The following is a 23,022-nucleotide window of genomic DNA, read 5'->3' as shown; positions in this document are numbered from 1 at the left end:
GTCAACCTCCAAACAATTATGAGATAATATTCTAAGTATAAGACAATTATTGGAATGAGTTCGTGTATCGGCTACCTTTCTCAAATCAACTGGAATGGAGAATACAAGAGTTCCTATGGTTATGACACAATATAATCAAATATACGGAAACAAGATGTCCTGCACAAAGATACCGGCTCCGTAGTGTTGCGAAATAGATATAAAAGACCGGAGTTAAACAAGGAAGAAGAAAGGAAAACAACACAAATGTAAAAGTCAATCAAACAAAGAGACGCAGGGAAGGGAATAATACGTTGCCAGTAAAAAATTAAAAGCTTATTTCTAAACCCACGTGTTATTGATTACCTACAGTAATTTGTTATGTTTACAGTAGTGCGAGTCGAATGTCTTATAATATGTAAAACAAGAATTATGCTGATGTCAAATAGAATGTATAACGAAGAGTTTAATAAAAGTAATTCTACCGAAGACCAACGTAAAAATATTCAGAACGCAAAATTTTATTCGGTCATATTGACGTCGTTGATAAAGTTTGTTTAGATTAAACAATTTTTCTCGTAGGCTCAGCGATAAATTTTAGTCTTTAAAATTACCCGATTCTTTCTTTAAATATTACTTGCCACAAAAGAAAGAAATGATAAAAAAACTAATAGTGTATCGAACTTGACATCTTGTAAGATCTCCAGTTATTATTCGTTGGAAGAGAAGTTGCATTTTTAACATTTTCAAAGTATTTTTTTCGGGTTAAGAACATCGTCAACTCTGACTGCTCCCCCCACAGGTGCCAAAGTAAGTCGATTGTCATTTGCTTTCATCAGTGAAACGCTTTCAAACGCATCTCTATAAACACCGTAAGTCTGTCATTTACTATGGCTATCTTTATTTCAGTCCATGTATAATGCATATAAATCTCTCACCATTTGTAGGTTTCCCAGATTGCAAGTACGACGGTAATTTCCTTTCAGTTTCATCTGACACTTTTCTAATATACTTGGAAGTATAAATTATGAACTCTACGTTCTGTCTGCAGGTATATACAATGCTTGTACTAACTTGGACAACTCAGTCCCACTATTTCCAACTGTAAATGATAATTGTTGTTAGTTATTCTGAATTTTAAATTTTAAAACTAGCATTTCAGTTCTTGCTTTTTGAAGCTCAGACGGTCTTATTTTGGTATGTATCAAAGTGTTAGTAATGGTTACTAGTGTTTAAGGACATTTTTTCATTTCCTGTTCATGTAATTCAAATGTCTGGTTTAATTAATTTATTTTAGTCACCTGTAAAATTAACCATTTTTGTCAATACTTGTCTTCGTTGTTCTACTTTTTTGTTTAATTTACATAAATCGTCTCTGTTTACTTTTTTGAATAAAAATTTCAAAAGATTTCCACCTTCGTCTATTAGACCACTTTTTTGTGGAGTCGAATCGAATATCGAAAAGCTATCTTTAATATCCTTTAATTTTATCTTAACAAGATATCATCTCACTTCGGTGTTATAGTTTTTAATTAATCCTCCCTGTAAGATACTTGCTAAACATAAGATAGCTGTTTCCTCATTTGTCACATGAATTACGTCTTATTTTCGGAACCACTGTCATCAAAACTAGCTTGACTACTTCAACCAAAAGATTTCTCGAACGATATTAGTTCTTTTCGCGATCAAACTTTTAATCATACAATGTAAACGGAATATATTCAAAAATTATCCACCTGATAATTTTTTTTTTCTGAAGAAATCATACCTGTTTTAATTTTTACTTGTATAATACTTATGTTCTGTGCCGCCATGTTTACAATCATCGAAAGAATAATGATCGTATAAACCTGCAGAAGACGTACAAAGAGAATTGTCTAATAATGAAACACACATATACATAAGATATAGAACAATGATTATACAAATCCTATATTGTCAATTTAATTCTATTTACAACAACGCATATGGCTAAACATATTGTTAAAGCTTTTAGCATACAAAGTGTTTCTTTACTAGAGCTTACATTTAATTTACTGTAATAATGTTATTTTTGGTTCTATGTACAACTACTTGTGAATGGAATTTCACTCGTCTCCTTTTAGGGGTAAGGATTACTTCTTGTTTAGTTGGTGCATGACCTCATAATCTAAGGTTATAATCATGGGTAACAGTAGTTTACATTTATTAGATTTTATTTGCTTTTTCTCTATGGTCAGCAATTTTGTTAAATGTTTATCAGTTAACTCAGCAGATGCTCATTGCATTCTCTGTAATAGCTCGGTCTTGTAACCATAATTTACTGCATGATTAAATATTTTAGGGGTCATTATCTCTTGCATTGGCAGGATTACATCTCTACCATGTAGTTGAAAAAACAGACTTTTGAGAGTAGACTCATTTTCAACACTTTGTAATAAATGAACAAGCTCTTCCCAAGATTTCTGATCATTCTCACAGTATTGAGAGATCGTATCTAGCAAAGTTCTGTTGAATATTTCTACTAATACTGTAGCAGCTCGATGACAAACAGTTGTTTTATTTTTCTGAACAATTAACAACAGACAAATGTCTTTTATTAACTTGGAAACGAAGATAGTGTATCTCTCCGTCAGTAAGAACGTATAATTTAAGTAAAATGTAAATTTTTCATCTGAATAACCTTAGATCAACTCAGTTAGAAAACTCACATAACATAACGTAAAAGTACCTAACCTAAACTCAGTAGAAGTGTGAGAAAAAAAAACAATTAATAATAAAATGATAAAATAAAAAAACAGATTAAAGTTTTCACACAAAGAAACCCGGATTGTAACGAAAAGAAACAAATAACTCTGTAATTTACTTTTGGACGAACTAGCAATATTATCACCATCATGATTATTTGTCATGGTGTCGGACTTTGAAAATATATCAGTATCAATAAAGAAAACTATAAACGTTTCTATAGAATTTAAAGCGTTGATTTGAGATTTATATTCGTCTGTCGATACATCTGCCTCGATTCACTAAACTAATCAATTGTTTTTAATATCTACTACAATTATTAATGCAAGTTGGTCTAAACGATTAACACTAAAGATGAATAATGCCATTTATTTTATGCTTAATATGATCTATGTATGAACATTTCACGATAAAGTGTTAAATCTTTAAAACGATAGACTACTTTCCATCGTACTGTGTTTTTGTATCCGGGTGTCTCTGTAAAATAACTTTGGATCTACATAATTTCTTCCCAGTCGAATCAAGTAGCTTATTTTTTGTTTAATAGTCATAGTTTTATAAAAAATTGAATTTTCATATTTGTTTTTATCACAGGTTTTCATCCTGCTTTTCATTACTCTGGTCTACACTATAGCAAGTTACTCTAAAAACAGAAATAACGAAATAACTCGAAACATCAATAATGGTTATGGTGGTCATGGAGATATAGGAAGCGACAGTAGCACTGTTGATAGACATAGGAATAAAAGTGGTTTTTCCAACCAACCAGGCTTTGGAATAGGTAACGAAAATGGAAAGTACAAGAAGAATATGTTTAGAAGAGACACAAGCTTAGGCTTCAGTTTTCACATTAACCTTAACTTAAGTGGTGGTTTGGGGAGACGAACACGAACAGTAAGAGCAACAAAATGAGAAGAGGAAGAGGAACACGATAGAAGAGTTAGCTACGAATGATTATCAATCAACATTTGGACGCAGAACATTGTACTGTAGGAGGATAACAGTAACAGCTCACTTAATTTCAAATTGAAGTTACTCTCAATAAGTGAAGAAATCAAAATGTAAATACGAAAACGTTTCAAAGTTTTACTTTTCTAATAATAAAGTTAATGAATTTAACCACCAGGTCATACCTATCGGCTCGTGTCACTGACGCCATCGATAAGTCGTTGGGGAAAGAGAGAGAACAGTTGTGTTTGTGCAGCATAAGTAATTCTCAATTTTATTAAAGAGTAAGAAAGGAACATTTTAACTTCTACTTCACAATTAGCTGAAAGGAAATAAGAGGAGATTTATAAATAGAATAGCGTCTGTGATATATTATTTGTTGCACAACATCCCCCTGGTGTATGTATATATATATATATATATATATCTGTTATAAAAACACTTAATAGAAATTGAACTGATATAAATAGAAAAATTATCTATATATATGTATAGATAAAAGTATAGTGCATATTGAAATCCAATTGCAACAGTAATCAAATAATTTATAGTTGTCTTCAAACATCAACTTCCTCAGGATAACAAAAAAAAAGTTTGCAGCCCTTTGTTATCCTGAATGTGACCTACATTGCTGGAAACGATGTTGACAATTGATTTTAATAAAAGTTTTAATACCCATGCCAAACGTCTTGAGATAATTTTTGCTTCAAGTTTGTTTCTCGTTATCATGAATAAACTTCCCAAATACTTTGAAAATTATGAAAGATAATTAAATAACTTACTTATAACAACATCGAAAATTTTGTCCTTTTAATTCAAGTTATATTAAACTGGATATATGTTTTTTTTTCCCACAGCTTCTTAGAATCTGGATTATTGCCGATAGAAATAATGTTGTGAAATCTTTCCTTTGTTCGAACAACAACCCGTAGGTTATATAATGAAAGAAAAATATATTAAAATTACTGTAAACTGAATTTTGATATTAATAAATTTTACTTTGAAATTTAATTTGATTTTTAGGTAACATGAAACAAAGAACAATAAACTAAATAAAGTAAGAAATAAAGTCTAATTTACAGTGAAAAGAAACCTTTCGTTAATCTGTCTGTCTCTGTTTCTCCTTTACCAGGAACATGTTTCGATACAGAATCAAATGCTTAGTTAGGCTAGTTTATTACTAGAATATTTTGACAAAATTATTTGAATAACGAAATGAATCGATTTTTTACTGAAGAAAAACGTCACGTGTGGTTTTATAATATTTAAACTCATTTATTAATTCCACAGCGGAGTTAGTTTCAACTTGTAAACTGAATAAAGTTTGACACACGTAAACATAGTGTTTAGTTTATGATGAACAGTGTTTACCAGAAATGTAATATTTTTGACATCCGTTATCGGATCTAATAGAAATTTCGGGAGAAAATGAAATACACTTTTTAAGTACCAAAGTGAAACGCATCTTTAATATTTTTCTATCAATAGATGGCAGCATCATACATAAATATTTGTTTTTACATTTAGATACAGGGGTGTGCAACAGGCGGCCCGCGGGCCACAACACGGCCCCCCAAGCCATTTAGTGTGGCCCTAGTTGTTGTAATCTAACCACGTGGCCTGATCTGTAATCCAACGCAAATGGGATATTTTTAAAAGCATCGATCCTACGGGATTCCCAGGCTTCGACTCGACAAACTTCTAAAATTATCTTTGCTAGAGAGGAGCAGGCTGAATTCGATTGGTCGGCCTCCTTAGGGCATGAATAGGTGACGTGCACTAGCACTATTGTCTACGGAACAAAGTCTATGAACGATATGAGTGCAATTATACATTAATTGTTCCAAAAGAATTATGAAAGGTGTTCTACACATTTATAACATATGTATCTGGTACAACTGGTTATTCGATTCCTTCGAAATTTTCGTAGAGTTGACAATCAAGTCATACAAAGTTTTCATGTTTTTGTTTGAACAGGTCGGCAAAGCACGTAATAAACACTGGATAAAAAAACAATGGCTTCATAGAGTCAACAGATATCAAGATGATACATTTAGAAAAGGAAAGACGACAACATGTAGATTTGAAAATAAGAGACGAGTATTTCCAAAAAAATTCTAGATGAATAAAGATATATATTCATTTGTTATCAATGTTATTCTCTTTCATCAGTTTATAATTTTTCTTCAAAAACATAATAATGAAAAATTATTCATTGTGATAAAGGAAATAATAAATTGAACTGAGTAAGAGTTTGTTTTGTTACCGATTTGTAAACAATTTTTACGTGACAGAAAAAAAAATGAATATTAATTTGGAAGCCTCCGTATCTTATGGAAAATCTATTTGTAAAAGCAAAATAACTTATATGTAATTTAAGTTATTAGGTCAAGGTAATATTGCAAAAATCTTTGGAACAGAATTCAAAACTCCTTAAGCAATGATATTATGGGGTCACACTATCATGTGACACTAACATATGAATTTTGATAAGTAATTAACCAATTCTACAAGTACTTTTATGGGATATGAAGTAAGATTAGCTACAGTAAAAGCTTTCTTTCATAATACAGTTTTTTTATTAGATGCTATGTTATCTAACAACCTAGATTTATTTTAACAAATGAAAGCAGCGGTTGTCAGTCTAATAAAGTTCACAATGGATGCTTTACCACATATACAGTCAGAAACCATTATTAGATGCGATTTTATCATAATTTTAATTTAAAATCTCATTAATCGATAGGCATATACTGTTTTAGTAAAACTAGATGACGCTATATTCCAGTAAATGTTTGATAGGAAACTTGCATTTAACAAATGAAATCATGAATTCAGATCATTTAAGAAAGACTACACTTAAGTTTACATATTTCTCCATTTTTGTCAATTCCAGTTGCAACATGAAATATTTTTTATTGATCTATTTTCGTCTTTTCCATTTTAATAGTTATTTGAAACAGTATGGAGGAACAAATTCACTGACTTCACTTTACGTAATATTTCCAGGTTTTCTGCATTTTTACAGTTTTATTGTGATATAGGAAAACAATATGACACTTTATTGTCGAGTTGAATAAAATTCATCAAAACTCTTAAAAGTAAAGCAGTTTGTTATATTCAGTAGCTTCTGATCTTATCAACCAATGGGGATCAGAATTTGATAATTAATTGAGTGATTAATATAGGTAATTGAGAATAAGATTTACACTTATTATCAGTCATAATGTTGACAATTTCCCATATAATTTAGGTTGTTTCTGAAGAAGATATCAAACTAATAGTGTTGAATAATCATAATGAAAAAATGAATAAAACGAAAAACTGATAAACATAATAACATAGATTTACACTTCACATGAGACATTAGTGTTAGATCTATTACATTGTAAACGGTTACATATTCTAAATAGTTCTTTAAAGATTTTGAACAAGTTGAAGTGTTCATCATAATAGTATTACAACCACACTCTATGCATGTTTCTATATAGACAGTCTAAAAAACGACAAACATAGTTTACGGAATGCTGTTTAACTAGCCATTGAATACAACATACATTATACATATTATAAATTAGATATATTACAGACATTATAATCAATAAGGTTACTGAAGGTAACCTTAAAAAAAATTGAAACATATATTAGAAGCACGCGCCTATGCTCAGTAACATGATGGTAAAGTATATCAAACACTTGAATTGATTTGAGATCTATTTATACATTCTTCAAGAGCTGTTAATTGAAAAGAATAAAGTTGGTAAAGGAACTTATTTAATGAGAACATGAGTTGTTAAGCATACATGAAGTGCCAACTGAGAAAACATTGTTACGATACAAGTACCTGTCTGTAGAAAATAGCGTTCGGAATGTTTATTTATATTCAGTTGTAAGTGAGTTTTCACGATGGCAAAGCCACATCGAACTATCTGTTGAGTCCACCGTTGGTTCAGTTGTCTTTATTGTGAAACATAGAACATTAAGTAAATAAGAAATAATTATTGTCGCACCGTAGAGCTTGTTTTGTCTGCAAGACTAACTAACGTGTGTCTTAATTTACGTTTCTTATATAGTCGTACAATATCTCTGAACTTTCTGTACTGGGATAAAATGTATTTGAATATTTTTACTGGTGCAAAATTCTACCGTTTCTGTACTGCGTTGTACGGTATCTATGCGGACTATAACGGTATATAATATGACTGGACTTTAATTTCCATACTGGGATAAAATGTATCGGAAATTGTATTTAATGATACAGTCTCTCTGAACGTTTTTTAGTGCAAAAAATTAATTTATCGTTCTAAACTGTAACACAAAACGCTATAATTCTAAGATAGATTTACTTCTTAAAGGGCAAGCAAAGAGCAACAATATTTAACTGAAACATTTATGACATAAAACCGTACTTGTAACAAACGTGAGATAATTTTCTAAAACACTTGTGATGTAACATAACATTTGCAATTAACATATGGTAATTTACTAAGACTCTTTTGAAATAAACATTATTTGCTTTTATATCTGATGAAACAAATTAATGTTTGTCATTGTTATTAAATACTTGCCTTGATTTTGGAAAATTCTTCGTAATTATGATTTTCTGTCTAATTTCTGCTACACTTCCTGGCCCGCCATGACCAAGCACGTTAAGGTGTGTGACTCGCAATCTGATGGTCGCAGGTTCGCATCCGCGTCGCGCCAAACATGCTCGCCCTTCCGAGCCTTCTTAGTACGTTTATTATCACAAGCCAGCGTGTACAGATTTCTGCACCACGTGTTTTAACAAGTGAATGTGAATAGATTAACAACAACAGTTTACATTATGTCACCATTAATTGAAAACAAAAGGTCAATACGTTTCCAATAAAAATGTCACACCTAAACCAAAAAACCTGCTCTAAAAGTAGATAAAATCTCGAATAGACCCCACTGCACGTGTATTCTACACAAATTGTTGAAGACAGCTGGAGTTGGATGTGTTATTATCGACGTGATTTAATATTCCAGTTGTTTAGAGAAGTATTACGAATTTACAATTGAAATGCACATATAACGTAGTTTATTTGTTCTAATACTATTCTTTACTGTGCATCTTTTACAAAACTACATAAAAAGAAAGTGGGATATTTATTTTATAATATGTATATGATATGTTTTTTCAGCTGCAGCACAGAGGCTTAAATGTCACTATATTCCACAACTTTAAAAAGAATAAAACTTAAATTTATAGATTTCTCCATATTTTACAATTCAAGTCGCAATATAAATTAAATTTATTTATTTTTTTTGGTCGTTTCTTTTACAACAATTAACAAAAACAGAGTAGAAGAAGGAGCACATTGGCTTTAGTTTACGTTAACACTTTCATAATTCCTGCATGGTTACAGTTTTACTGTGATATGGAAATACTTTGACAATTTATTGGGAATTTGATAAGATTGATCATGACGGTTAAAACTGAAACGGTTTTACTGTATTCACGAAGTTCTGATTTAATGAACCAATGGTGATCAGAGTATGATTATATATCTAGTGAATAATATTTATACATATTGTTAGCCGTAATATAGGGAATATGTCATAAGATTAATTTTATAAGATTAAGATGGGTTAGTGATAACCATTCTATTTTTACATCGTTTGGGGTCACGTACTCTAAGTGGACATTCTACACATTTCAACATATCTTCCTCTGACAATTCCACAGTTAGAGATAACGAATTGTTTAAGGTTAACGGTAAGGACATAATCCTGTATTTTTTATTAATGTCAATATTATCTCACATGATATAAGAATGCATAGTGTGGTATTTTAATAACTATCACGTCATATCGTCACTGGTTTGTTATTTTTTGGAAGGAGCTGCTGTGTTATCTTTAATTTTCTAAAAGATAATTTTCTAAATATTTAAAGAATTTGCGGCTTCTGATGGTTAATTCAATTTCTAAGTAATGTGTAATATTTAAAAGCTAAAATTTATAACCATTAAAAACGTATTGGGATAAAAATGAAAGCATAAGGGCCTTATGTCACCTTGTTTATTTAATGGAAAGCAACAGGGCTATCTGAATTTAATTTATTGGAAATAACCTACCCTTGATATTAGCGATTTAAGTCACAAAAGTCATCGAGAAGTCGCTAGGAGGAAAGAGAGGATAACTGTGTTTGTGCAGTACAAGTAATCTTCAGTTTTATTAAAGGGTAAGAATAAAACATTTTAACTTCTACTTTACAAGTAGCTGTAAGAAGAGGAGATTCATAAGTGTAATGGAGTGTGCGATATATTACTTGTTACATTAGATTACAGTGATATATATATATACGTGGTTTATACGAATATGTAACGACGAATTATATAAATAAACAAATTAAACATATAGATTAATTTGTAGTGCATATTGAAACCAATTACAACAGTAATCAAATAATTAATAGATGTCTTAAAACATAAACGTCCTCAGATTAACAAAGAGAAAGTTTCTTACTCTTTATAAACATGAAGATGACCTAATAAGGTGGAAACGTTGTTCTCTTTTTTATCTTAATAAAAGTTTCAATATCCAAACCAAACGTCTTTAGATACATTTCCACTTCCCCAATCCTTTAAAAGTCATTAACGTTGATAAAATAACTTACTTTTAACAACATCCACAATATGAGGTTTTATCTCAACTTAAATAACACTTTATATATGTTTTTATTTTCACAACGTCTTAGGATCTGAATTATCGCCGATAGAAATGGTGTTCTGAAATGTGAACTTTATTCAATTAACAAACTTTAGGTTTTATAGTGAATGAACAATACATACTTGAAATTACTATAAACTTAATGTTAAATAAAAAACTTTGTTTTGAAATTTAGTTTGATTTTTTCGGTAATAGAAAACAGAGAACAATAAACTGAATAAAGTAGTAAATATCTCTCTATCTGTTTTTTATTGGTGTTCCATGAACCCGTTTCGATACAGAACTAAATGCTTGTTGAGGTTAGTTTCTATAGAATATATTTCGAATATTAACAATTCAAAAAAAAAAATATTCTAGAAGAAATATTAATACATGGCCAAATATTTGACCCTAAGATTTTTCTTGTATCTGTACTCACATTCTTGTTATCGATATTTAATCAATAAGCCAGCTGTTTATATTTGAGGTTGTTTTAAGTTTCTCAGTAACCAATCCTCCGTAACTTTATTCCATACTGTATTGGTGTCAAGATGTTACAGTTTCTTCCTAGTTCCACTCATTAATACAGTGTCCATAGTTTCCATAATCCCTTCACAAACCTCGATAACGTCAACTAATTACAGACTAAACGCTAAACGAGCAGCGGAAACTTTCTCAACATGTTTCATAGCATTATTGTTGTTCTGTAATCATCATTGGTTTAGCTTTCACGTGGTCTACATGTTGTTGAAATTAGTTGAAGCTTTACCCAGCTATCGAACGGGGCAAGTTTCGGATTTCATCTTATATGTTTCACAGGCCTTTAAGATGTGAATCAATATTTATATTGTGAATTAGCGGTAACTCTTTCATAGTCAATAGTTCCTTTCCGTAGGGGAATTCTTATATTTAACAGATTTCCTGTATATTTAGTTTTATTTGTTAAACTATAGAATAATGTAATTCATTAGATTTTAGTAGAACAAGTTCTAGACAATCTGAGATATCCACTATTCTTTAATTTAATTACGTCAGTTCGATAACCGAAACCGATTTATATTTCATTTAGGGCATACTATTGAAAAGGTAAGTTCATTTTTTACAGATAAAATAATCAAGTTCCTGGTGTCTTAATTTTGCAAATATAAAATTATTCTATTTTTGCATAGTTCAGGATCACATACACTATGCAACCTTGTGTATATTTCAGCATAACTTTCTCTGTCATTTCCACAGTTAGAGCTAACGAATGGTTTAAGTATACAATCCTTAATAATTTGAATATTCTATCTGTTGCTTTCAAAGGTATCTTTATGAACACTCATTGTGAATCCTTTACTGCGGCTGTCTTTAGTTCACTTTATGTACAATAATTTCATCTGACAGTTTATGTAATCCACTTGTACGAATAAACCATGAACTCACCTTTCTGTCTCCAGGTACCTACAATACTTGTGCTAACGTAGATAACTCAGTCACACTATTTTCAACTTTAAATGATAATTGTTGATAATTATTCTGAATTCCGGCCCGGCATGGCCGAGCGTTTAAGACGTGCGACTCGTAATTCGAGGGTCGCGGGTTCGCATCCCAGTTGCGCTAAACATGCTCGCCCTTTCAGCCGTGGGGGGCATTATAATGTTGCGAGTAATCGCACTATTCGTTGTTAAAAAAGTAGCTCAAGAGTTGACAGTGGTGGTGATAACTATCTGTCTTCTTACATTGCTAAATTATGGACGGCTAGCGTATATCGCCCTCGTTTAGCTTTTCGCGAAATTCAAAAACAAACTAACTTATAACTATTCGTTATTTAATCAACTTCATTAATTAATTCATAGCATACATTGTTTTACTTTTATTAATGGATTGTACTCATGTGTGGATTGAGATAAAGCTTGCTTTGAACCTCTACGTTGTTATTTTTTAGAATATTTTCGTTAGTTTTTTATTAACGACAAAACCGTAGGTAAAACAAAAATATCTTCATAAAGTTGTTCTTTCGTCTCATTATTGTATGTTATCTTTCAAGTTCCTGAAACAAAGATTTTCGTGATTCTTCGTATGTACACAAAAATATGATTAGGCTCACCTGGATCCTGAGATAAGAGTATAAGAAGCTTCCTGTTTGTAAGACGAGACGATTATAATAATTTGGGTTGTTCAAAGAAAATTCGTTACCATTAACTTGGTTCTATAGCACTCGTCTGAAGAACGAGCGGTTCTTCCTCATATTTACTGACGCTATACTCGCTTTACTTTGACCTTCGCTGGTAAAGCGGTAAGTCTACGGAGTTACAACGCTAAAATCGGAGGTTCGATTCCCCTTGGTGGACTCAGCAAATAGCCCGATGTGTCTTTGCTATAAAAAAGCACAAACACACACACTACCCGTTATAAACCTAGTGACGTCATTAAACAGGGACAGTAAACGAAACATAAATAAGTAAGTCAACATATATTCATTCACAGAAATGTTTTGTTCCTGTTGACATGAATCCTAACTGGATAGTGTTGCTCTACTGTTCAGGACAGTTCAGTTGGTTGTTTCAAGTTATGTACACAAATTCAGAAGGGTCTACTTGGGATATTTGTTCAACAGGTTTCGAAATGTTCAGTATCATGGAACATTATATAAATTTTAATTGGTAATTAGGGGTGGGATGTGTGATTCCTCTGAGAAAAGGCTTAATATTCTATACTTTGTATGTTCTCCGTTTGATAGGATGTCGTTTTTGTATTATCATAAGAAGATATCTCTCAAAAAAATCAAACTCAACTTTTACAACGAAGTGTAAGAAACCTAAGTGTGATATATGTTCTGACGTCAAGTTTTAAGTATGACAGATTTAGTTTTTTCGGACATTGCAATAATTTCATTAGAATATGCAGATACTATTACTAAACCAACAGGCCATTCTAATAACATGTGGCAGGGATGTTTTGAAATGAGCCATATGAGAGTATCGTATAATGAACGATATTACTTTAAAGTCACACCTACAACTTTGCGTGTTAGGCTTAACTAATTCTGTTAAATATGACTGAGTCTTCACATTTCACGAAATTAAAAGTAAAGGTTTCACTCAGTGTCAACATGTTATTTTGAACGAAATCGAAATTCAAAACAAGTTGTTTAGTTAGATATCAGTTATCACACTGAGACTTCTACTCAGAACTTCCTAGTACACTGCGCCCTTGACATTTTTCTAAACGTCTGAAAGTATTTGACCCTTAAACGCAAACAAGATGCTGAAAACTTCATGTCTAACGTAACATCAATAAAGATTGTTTTTAAATGTTTCTAGCAACACTTAAACATAAGCATCAAGTGAATTGCTACATAATGAGAGAAAAACCGAAATGTAAAATTACTAAAATTGTTGTCTGGTAATTGAAATCGTTAAAATCATGTTTAAAAATATCGAACAAACCAAAGAAAATTTGAACTTGTTTATAATTCCATTTGAGTATTTCAATATTTTTATTTCCGGGAAACAAAGTGAATGCAGTAATAAAATAGTGAAAATGTTTGTTTGTTTGTTTTCGGAACTTCTGTGCTAGCTGTTCCTAATTTAGCAGTGTAAGACTAGAGGGAAGGCAGCTGGTCAACACCACCCATAATCAACTCTAGGGCTATTCTTTTACCAAACAATAGCGCAATTGACCATAATGTTATAACGCTCACACGTGCTGAAAAGGTGAACATGTTCGATAGCCGTGTTTGGGATCCGAGACAAGCACATTATATAATAGTCGAACGCTACCTTTCTATCAGGTCACGCCATGTCTACGTGTTTAAGAAAATATTTACTGTTTGTACTTCATGTTTTTTTTTTTAATAATTTAAATAAAAGTAGATCAGCCTGGCATGGCCCCGTGGTTAGGTCGCTCAACTTGTAATCTGAGAGTCTAGGGTTTGAATCCCCGTCACACCAAACATACTCTCTCTTTCGAACCTAGGGTCGTTATAACTTGATGGTCAATCCCACTATGCGTTGGTATAAGAGTAGCCCAAGTGGTGATGACTAGCTGCCTTCCCTCTTGTCTTATACTGCTAAATTAGAAACGGCTAGCGCAGATAGCCCTTGTGTAGCTGTGCGCGAAATTCAAAACAAACCAAACTTTACACATTACTAACATAGATATGTTGATATAAATACTGCTATATAATTCCTCACAAGTTTTATTATATACATGTTTTATGAACTTGACAACCTTAACTTTAATTAAACCACGTTAAGCGTCTTTCATATCAACCACAGGTCGCATTAAGTATATTATATATATATGAAGTAAGGTAATTTTTTTACATTCTTTTAGCAATAGTTTTTAACTGAAACATATCTTCATACCATACTTCAGACGAAGAAAATTGTCTAAGCAATACAAGTTGAAGAGAGTTTTATTATAAAGGTCAAGAAACTTGTGAATGTTAGGCATACAAAACTATCTAGTACCGTGAATGTCAAATAACAAGGATTGGTTTGATTTGGTTTGAATTTTCGCGCAAAGCAAGTCGAGAGTTATCTGAGGTAGAAAGTTCTCAATTTCGTAGTGTAAAATAGGCAGAAAACAGCTAGTCATCACCACTCACCGCCAACTCTTGGGCTACTCTTTTAACAACGAATAGTGGGATTGACCGTCAAATTGTAACGGCTCCACGGCTGAGAGGACGAGCATTTTGGTTTCACGGGGACACCAACCCGCGATCCTCAGGTTACAAGTCGAGATATAACAAGGGAATATTAATTGTTAGAGACGTTTTTTTACCTATATCCTGTTACATTTTCTTTCATGTATAACATGAATTTTGTCACATATGTTGAGACTGAGAGCCTTTTGTCACTCTGATAATTTTGTTATTGAGCTTCTCTTGGACTATTGTTTTTTCTGTTTTGTTGATATTTCATCAATTAACTATTTTTTTAAATTTTATAATAGTCATAATCGTGGATAATTTCCTAATTTATCCTAATTTCCTTATTTTGTTGCCTGTTTGTTAGAAGTAAGTTTCAACTTAAAATGGTAAAATTCGGAGCTCAGTTCAGTTTCCAGATACCATACTTTGAAAGTACATCAGTGTCAGAAAGAAAACTGAAAACATTTCTATAAAGTTTGTCGCGTTGATTTGTGATTTAAATTCACTTGTCAATACATCTGGAGAAGAAGCCAATTATGAAGTATGACCTTTGTATAATTTGAAATCAGGAAATAGTAATCTGGGTCATAACAGTTTCGTAACTCAGAGCTGTGGCCTTCACTATGATTGCGTTATAACAATACGCTATAAAAGTTCGTAAATTTGAAGAACACTATTAACATAACGAACTTACTTAGAGCCGATATCAAGGTCTTTTTGTTTATTACACTGGAATGAAGATGAGGCTAGTGGTAAGTGTTTTACAGCTTATTCTGTAAGTTACTTATCGGTTAAAGTCTATTACAGCTCACCGGAGACAAATAGTTGTATTTGGTGCATGGTATCATTCCAGTATGAGAAGTGGCAGAATAATTTGAGATTAATAGACCAAAATTAATTTCTGTTCATTAGAGACCTGATCTCATTACATTGTTAGTGAAATATAAATTGATAATATAATTCTTAGAAAGATATTCAATTTCATTATAACAGAATTCCCAGTAAAATAATACTGTGACAAACGCTCTCATCATATAAAACAATAAACAAGAAAATTATGTTGAATTTCTCAGCAGCTCCTCAAGCGGAAAATTTCACAACACCAGTAAAATAATCTTTATGTTGACTACATTCACTAAATTAATAAGTCATTTCCATTACAGTTATTAATACAAATTAAGCTAAACGATTTGGACTAAACATGAATAATGCCATTTATTTTATACTTAGTCTGTTCTGTGTTTGAACATTTCGCAATAAAATATTAAAACTTTATGGAGAAAAAGTTATAGGATAAGCTAATTTACATCGTACTAGTTTGTGTAACTGTATGTTTCTGTGAAATAACTTTGGGTCTACAGAATTTCCTCACAGAAGAAGTAAGTAGTTTGTTTTTTATTGGTCATAGTTTCACAAAAAAATATTTATTTTTTTACAGAATTTCATTCTACTTTTGGTGATTACGGTCAACACTGTAGGAAATTACGCTGAAAACGGAAGTAACAAAATAACCCGAAACATCCACAATGGTAATAGTGGATACGAATATATAGGGGAAAATAGCAGAGCTCTTAACAGATGTAGAAATAAAAGTAGTTTTGATAAGAAAGCAAATTTCGGAATATGTAACGAAAATAGAAGATACAAGAAGAATATGTTTAGAAGAGACCCAGACGTAGGCTTGGTTTTTGACAGTGACCCTAACTTAAGAGATGGATTAACAAGAGGAAAACGAACAGCAAGACAAAGAATTTACGGTGGAATAAGAAGTGATATAAGATTGGATAGTGAGCAAAGAATAAATGACAGTCTACATTTGGACGCATAAAATCGTATTGGTGGAGGGTAATTAGTGACAACTCACTTAATTTCTATGTTCATGTTAGTATAAATAAGTAATAATATCAACATGTAAATGCGGAAGTGTTTCATAGTTTCACTTTTCTAATAATAATGTTAATCAATTTAACCACCAGGCCATACCTCTCGGCTCGTGTATCTGAGGATTGCTGATTGAAATCCTTGTCCTATGAAACATACTTGTTCTCTCATTAGCAAGAGAGTGGTCCAAAATTTTCATAATTCGTGACTTAGTTTATGTCTTTTTTATTAATGTGAACATTATCTCACATGACATAAGAATACATTCTCTGGTCTTTTAATAACAATAACACCATATCATCACTGCTTTGTTAACTTTTGTAAGAAGCTGCATTGTTAACTTTACTGTTTTTAAAATTGTTGAATATTTAAAGAGTTTTCAATTTCTCAGTGTTAATATAAGTAATAAGTTTTCTAAGTAATGTGTAATGTCTAAGAGCTTAAATTTTATACACATTAGAAAAACGTATTGGTATGAAATGAGAAATATTAGAGCATCAACTCACGTTGTTTATATAATACAAACTACACAGTGGTGTATGTGAGCTTTGTTTATCGCATAGAACCTACATCAGATATTAGCGATTTAAGCCACAAAAGTTATTGCTAAGTCGTTGGGAGAAGAGAAAGGACTGTTATTCTTGTACATGATAAATAATCTACAGTTTTATTAAAGGGTAAGAATGGAACATTTCAAGATTTACTTTACAATTAGCTGTAATAGGAAATAAGAGGAGATTCATAAATAGCGTCTGTGATATATTATTTGTTGCACAAGATCCCACTGGTATTTTTATATATATATGTTATAATAAAATAACTTACAACAACATCGACAGCTTTGTCCTTTTAATTCAACTTATATTAAACTGGATATATGTTTTTCTTTTTACAGCTTCTTAGAATCTGGATTACCGCCGATAGAAATGATGTTTTGAAATCTTTCCTTTGTTCAACCAACAACCCGTAGGTAATATAATGAAAGACAAATATATTGAAATTACTGTAAACTGATTTTTAATATAAATAAATTTTGCATTGAAATTCAGTTTGATTTTAACGTAAGAGAAAATAAAGAAGAATATAGTAAATAAAGTAAGAAATAAAGTGAAATTTATAGTTAAAAGAAAACTTTTTTTAATCTGTCTGTCTGTGTGTTTCTTCTTTACCAGGTACACGTTTCGATACAGAATCAAATGCTTAGTTAGGCTAGTTTATTATTAGTATATTTTGAGAAGATTTTTGAATAACGAAATTAATCAATGGGATTATTAAAGAAAAACCTCACGTGTAGTTTTATAATATTTAGACTCATTTATTGATTCCACAGCGTTGTTAGTTTCAACTTATAAACTGAATAAAGTTTGATACATGTAAACATAATGTTAAGTTTATGATGAACAGTGTTTACCAGAAATGTAATATTTTTGACATCCTTTATGGGAACTAACAGATATGTGGGAGAAAATGATATACACTTTTAAGTACCAGTGTGAAACACATATTAAATATTTTTGTACCAATAGATGGCACTATCATTTATAAACAAATGTTTTTATATTTTAGAATAACTTATTCCTAAGGTATTAAAAAACTTTTATAAACATTCTTCAAGAAATGTTACATCGATATTGACTTTACAGTGACAACCAAATTTCACCTTCGTCACTACAATTAATAAATCTCAGGATGAAACATTTGACCGTGTAGCAAAATAAATATTTTTTCATGTCGAATAGAAGACGAAAGGTGGAAGACTTTTGAAACGTCGTCCTCCGCACTTGTGTTTCCACAACAGGCAGTTGCCGTCCATTCTGCGAAGTTCATCACATTTTATAGTTTTCTTCCCGTCCATAGTTGTGTTAAATTAATCTAATACCAGTACAAACACTGGGAGAAATACACGGGTGATGAGAATATGTAGACAAGAAATTTTATTTTCGTGAAATACTAAGAAACGTATAATCTTGTTTTTTGTAATCTTGTCATAATGTAATTCATTTAAAAATATGTGGATGAAATACTTATTTAGAATAAACTTTCTGAAATGAAATAAATAAGTTTTATAATGGCCATGTTTATAATACAGAGAAGTTATAGAAGAAATATAGAAAACAAAACACATTTATGTTGTGTGGTAACTATTCATATAGCTAAACTAGTTATAGTTTCAGTTTACAGTTGAACAATAATAAGTTGGTAAACAACGATGTGTGAATATAAGGAATTCATCTATTGGGTAAACATGTATTATGTCCCATCCCGGGGAAACAAAATCACTTCATTATATGTTTTCTGTAATCGTTCAAGTTCTTAAAACAAAGTTTTTCGTGATTCTTCGCATGTACGGAAAAATAGATTTAGACAAGACTATAAGAAGGTTCATGTTTCTAAGACGAGACGATTGTAACAATTTAATTCAAAGAAAATTTGTAACTATTAACCCTATTAACTAGGTTGTATCGCAATCACACGAAGAGTGAGCGGTTCTTCATATTTACTGAGAAGAGACACAAAAAATTAAAACTTGCCACAACAGAAAACTTGTTGCACGAAGTCGATTGCTCTCACTATACGTTGTGCCCCGCTGGAACAGAGGTACGTCTACGAACTAACCACGCTAAAATCGGGGGTTCGATTCCACCCCAGAAGGGTATACATGGGATATGTCTTCCACTGGTATCGAAACGTTTAGCATTCTGGAACATTATATAAAATATAACTGGGGATTAGGGGGTGGGATGGGTGGTTCCTCTGAGAAAAGACCTAATATGCTATACTTCGTATGTTTTACTTTTGATAGGAAGTTGTTTTTTGTATCATCGTAAGAAGATATGTCACAAAAATTTCAAACTCAACTTTTACAACAAAGTGTAAGATTTCTAAGTGTGATTTATCTTTTGACGTCAAGTTTTAAGTATGACAGATTTCGCTTTTTTGGACATTGCAGTAATTTTATTAGAATATGCAGATATTGTTACTAAATCAACAGGCAAGTCTAATAAATTGTGGCATTAATGCTTTGAAATGAACAATGTGACAGTATCGTATAACATTCCGTGTTAGGCATCAGTAAGCCTCTTAAATTTGACTGAGCCTTCACACTTCACGAAATTAAAAGTAAAGGTTCTACAAAGTACCAACATGTTGTTTTAAACGAAATCGAAACTCAAGACATGTTGTTTAGTTAAATATCAATTATCACACTAAGTCTTCTACTCAGCTCTTCGATTCCCTTAAATGCAAACGAGATGATGAAAACTTCGTGTCTCGAGTTACATCAATAAAGAATGTTTTAAATGTATTTGAAATTGTTTCTCTCATGAATTCAAACAGGAATTGGATCCCATCAACCTCGGAAAGGCCTTTAGACAATGTTTCAGACTCATTTATACACGATTCTTTTGAATATGATATGCATCTTGAAGAGTATATGTTTTGGAACGAATGAAAAAGTACTTCTTTTGCAACTGACGTTACAATTGACGTCAAAACATGAGAAAAAAACAACATTCAATCATCTCAAAGAAAAGTAATTTTTATTAACAAATTTGGTAATCAAAATCGTTAAAATCACTTTTATCAAGATCGAACAAAATCCAAGAGAATTACAACTAGTTTATAATTCCATTTGAGTATTTTAATATTTTTGTTTCTGGGAAACAAACTGAATGCACTAATAGAAAAGTGAAAAACAATTAACAAAATATGCCATAATTTATACATTGTTTACCACAAAACCATAATGTCTTAAGTGTTCATATTACGTTTTAATATGAAACATTTGTACGTACTTATTTGTGAGGAATATTTCTATGGTGGAAAAATACATAAAGTTTTGTAAATGGAAAATTTAAGAAAGTTATTAAGAGAAAACAAGCGAGAGAGAAATGTAACTTATCTTTAGATTTCCAGTTTTTTGATTCAAAACAACCATTACTTTTCTAGACGTTGTTTCAGATAAAAAAGTTGCTAAACCGGTAGTTAACTGATGTTTACCGAACCTCAACATTTTTCCACTTAATATAAGCAACACTACCCGAAATATGTTATTAATGCATTTATAAACTTAATAAATATAATTTACATTTGCACGAACTGACGATATAACACCACAATGATTATTTGGCATGATGTCGGTTTTTGAAAGTACATCAGCCTCAGAAAGAAAATTAACATTCTGATAGAACATACCAAATGTTTCGACAGAACATTAGTCTGACTTGTTCAGACACATTAATATCCCGTTGAACGTTATTTACGACAGTTCCTGCAGTAACGATCTGAGAATTAATATATACAAAATATTTTTCTATTCTTGACGTTTAGGAAAATTTATGACATTTGTATAATTTAAAGCAATAAGTAACAATTTGTGTTAAAACTGTCTCGTAATTCAGAGCTATGGCTTTCAGTATGATTGCGTCACAATTACACATGATATAAATTTGTAAATTTGAAGAATATTGTTAACATGATCAACTAACATTCAGCTGATGTCAACGTATTATCCCTTATTGCAGTCTAATGAATATGAGGACAGTGGGAAGTGTTCTATAGTTTATTCTATAAGTTAACTATCGGTTAAACTGTAAAACCACAGAAAAACAGTTGTATTTGTTGCATGGTATCATTCAAATATGAGAAGTGGCACTTTTCTGGGCAGAATAATATGAGATAATTAGACCAATATTAATTTCTAACGATAAGAGACCTGATGTTATTATGGGACATTGTTAGTGAAATATAAATATTTAACATAATTCTTAGAAAGGTGAAATTTTAGTATCAAACAATTCCCAGTAAAACAGCGGTGTAAGAAATGTTCGCATCACATAAACAACAAATAGGAAGAATTATGTTGAATTTCCCACCAAGATCCTCGAGAGGTATCTGTCACAACATCAGTAAAATGACGTTTATGTTGACTAGATTCACTAAATTAATTAATCATTTGTTATTTCCATTACAATTTTAATGAAAATTAGGCTAAACGATTTAGACTAACATGAATAATGTCATTATTTTATACTTAATCTGTTCTATGTAAGAAAATTTCAAAATAAATTATTAAAGCTTTATGGAGAAAATGTTGTCATCGTACTAGTTTGTGTGTATTTGTATATTATACAACTTTGGATCTATATAGTTTCTTCATGGACCAAAAGAGTAGCTTGTTTGTGTTTTAATGGTCATTGTTTCATAAAAAAACTGAATTTTGATATTTATTTTATTACAGGTTTTCATTCTGCGTTTGGTTATTACGGTCTACACTGCAGGAACTTAGGTAAAACAAAATACCCCGAAACATCCACAATGGTTATGGTCGTCATGTAGATATAGGGAAAGATTGAAATAAAAGTGGTTTTGACAACAAAGCAGGCCTGTCCTCTAGTTGCTGAAAGAGTATTCCCAGAGTTTCATAATCCGTGATTTATGTAATATTTGTTTCAACAACGAGAATATTATCTCACATGACATAAGAATATATAATCTGGTCTTCTAGTAACTATTACACCGTATCTTCACTAGTTTGTCAATTTTTTGGAAGAAGCTGCTTTGTTAAGTGTAATGTTTTTAAAATTTTTGAACATTTTAAGAAGTTGCTGCTTTCTGATAGTTAATACAAATAACACTATGTAACACAATGTTTTTCCTGGATAGTATGTGTTATTTCTTAATTGCTTATGTTGTGAAAGTACAGAAAATGGCAATTATTCCCTTCAAACTTGGATTTTGAGACCTGGATAACGAAATTTGGAAATTAACCTATTTTTGACGTGAAAACGGGCAAATTTGCACATTTTCATGTACATGAGGTCTGAATAAAACAAAACATGAATCAAAATGTACACGTGTTTATATTAAAGTTATAGACAAATGAACAAAAATGTTTAGAAGTAAGTAGCTTTTCGAAAATTGCGATTGTAATGTAAATGACTTTCACCTATCAACCTCCATCATGTTTTCGTTATAAACTCCTTGGTAGCAGCGTTCAAAGTCTAGTATATCTTGGTGGAATCACTCGCTTTGCTCCTCTGAGTATGCTCCCATGTTCTCCTTAAATTTGTCAAGATGATAGTCAAGGATATGTATTTTCAGGAACATCCAGCGGCCCGTTTTGCCGTAGTTCTTCACCAGATCCTCAAACAGTTCCACATCATTTTAGGCCATGT

The 23,022-nt window shown here is 31.3% G+C and overlaps 1 protein-coding gene and 1 long non-coding RNA gene across 54 annotated transcripts in view; one reads left to right on the top strand and one right to left on the bottom strand.

Annotated features, from left to right (window-relative positions):
• LOC143254158 (uncharacterized) overlaps positions 1 to 12,664 on the bottom strand; it is a 49,316-nt gene extending 36,652 nt beyond the window's left edge. The window contains exon 1 of one of the 4 annotated variants that reach the window (XR_013030041.1): positions 12,416 to 12,664. This is a non-coding gene — a long non-coding RNA (uncharacterized LOC143254158). Of the gene's footprint in view, positions 1 to 8,222; positions 8,694 to 10,765; positions 10,905 to 12,415 lie in introns of those variants that run through there. The other 3 variants (XR_013030040.1, XR_013030042.1, XR_013030039.1) reach the window with 3 other exon arrangements.
• LOC143254150 (uncharacterized) lies at positions 11,076 to 22,224 on the top strand. Of its 50 annotated transcripts, none has more exons than XR_013029993.1 (4): positions 11,097 to 11,412; positions 16,404 to 16,494; positions 17,742 to 17,816; positions 18,490 to 18,903. XR_013029993.1 is itself a non-coding variant. In XM_076508952.1 (4 exons), the coding sequence occupies exons 1-4, from the start codon at positions 15,700 to 15,702 to the stop codon at positions 22,131 to 22,133; spliced, it is 279 nt and encodes a 92-aa protein (XP_076365067.1). In that variant the 5' UTR covers positions 12,859 to 15,699; the 3' UTR covers positions 22,134 to 22,224. The 50 variants fall into 50 exon arrangements, 2 of the variants coding, with proteins under 2 accessions (XP_076365067.1, XP_076365066.1); XR_013029991.1 differs by having other exon boundaries at positions 11,114 to 11,412; positions 16,404 to 16,810; XM_076508952.1 differs by lacking the exons at positions 11,097 to 11,412; positions 16,404 to 16,494; positions 18,490 to 18,903 and adding exons at positions 12,859 to 15,717; positions 19,303 to 19,444; positions 22,086 to 22,224 and having other exon boundaries at positions 17,742 to 17,812.
• The last annotated feature ends 798 nt before the right edge of the window (positions 22,225 to 23,022 follow it).

This window comes from Tachypleus tridentatus, chromosome 6 (genome assembly GCF_004210375.1).
Source record: "Tachypleus tridentatus isolate NWPU-2018 chromosome 6, ASM421037v1, whole genome shotgun sequence".
Classification (NCBI taxonomy): domain Eukaryota; kingdom Metazoa; phylum Arthropoda; class Merostomata; order Xiphosura; family Limulidae; genus Tachypleus; species Tachypleus tridentatus.
Note: the sequence above shows the minus strand (reverse complement) of the source record. Positions and strands in the feature narration are given on the sequence as shown.

Bases quoted from the DNA above. Each gene is read 5' to 3' on its own strand.
- LOC143254150 (XM_076508951.1), top strand. The intron at 17,813-19,302 runs GTAGGTAATATA...CCTATTAACTAG, and splicing joins CTTTGTTCAACCAACAACCC to GTTGTATCGCAATCACACGA.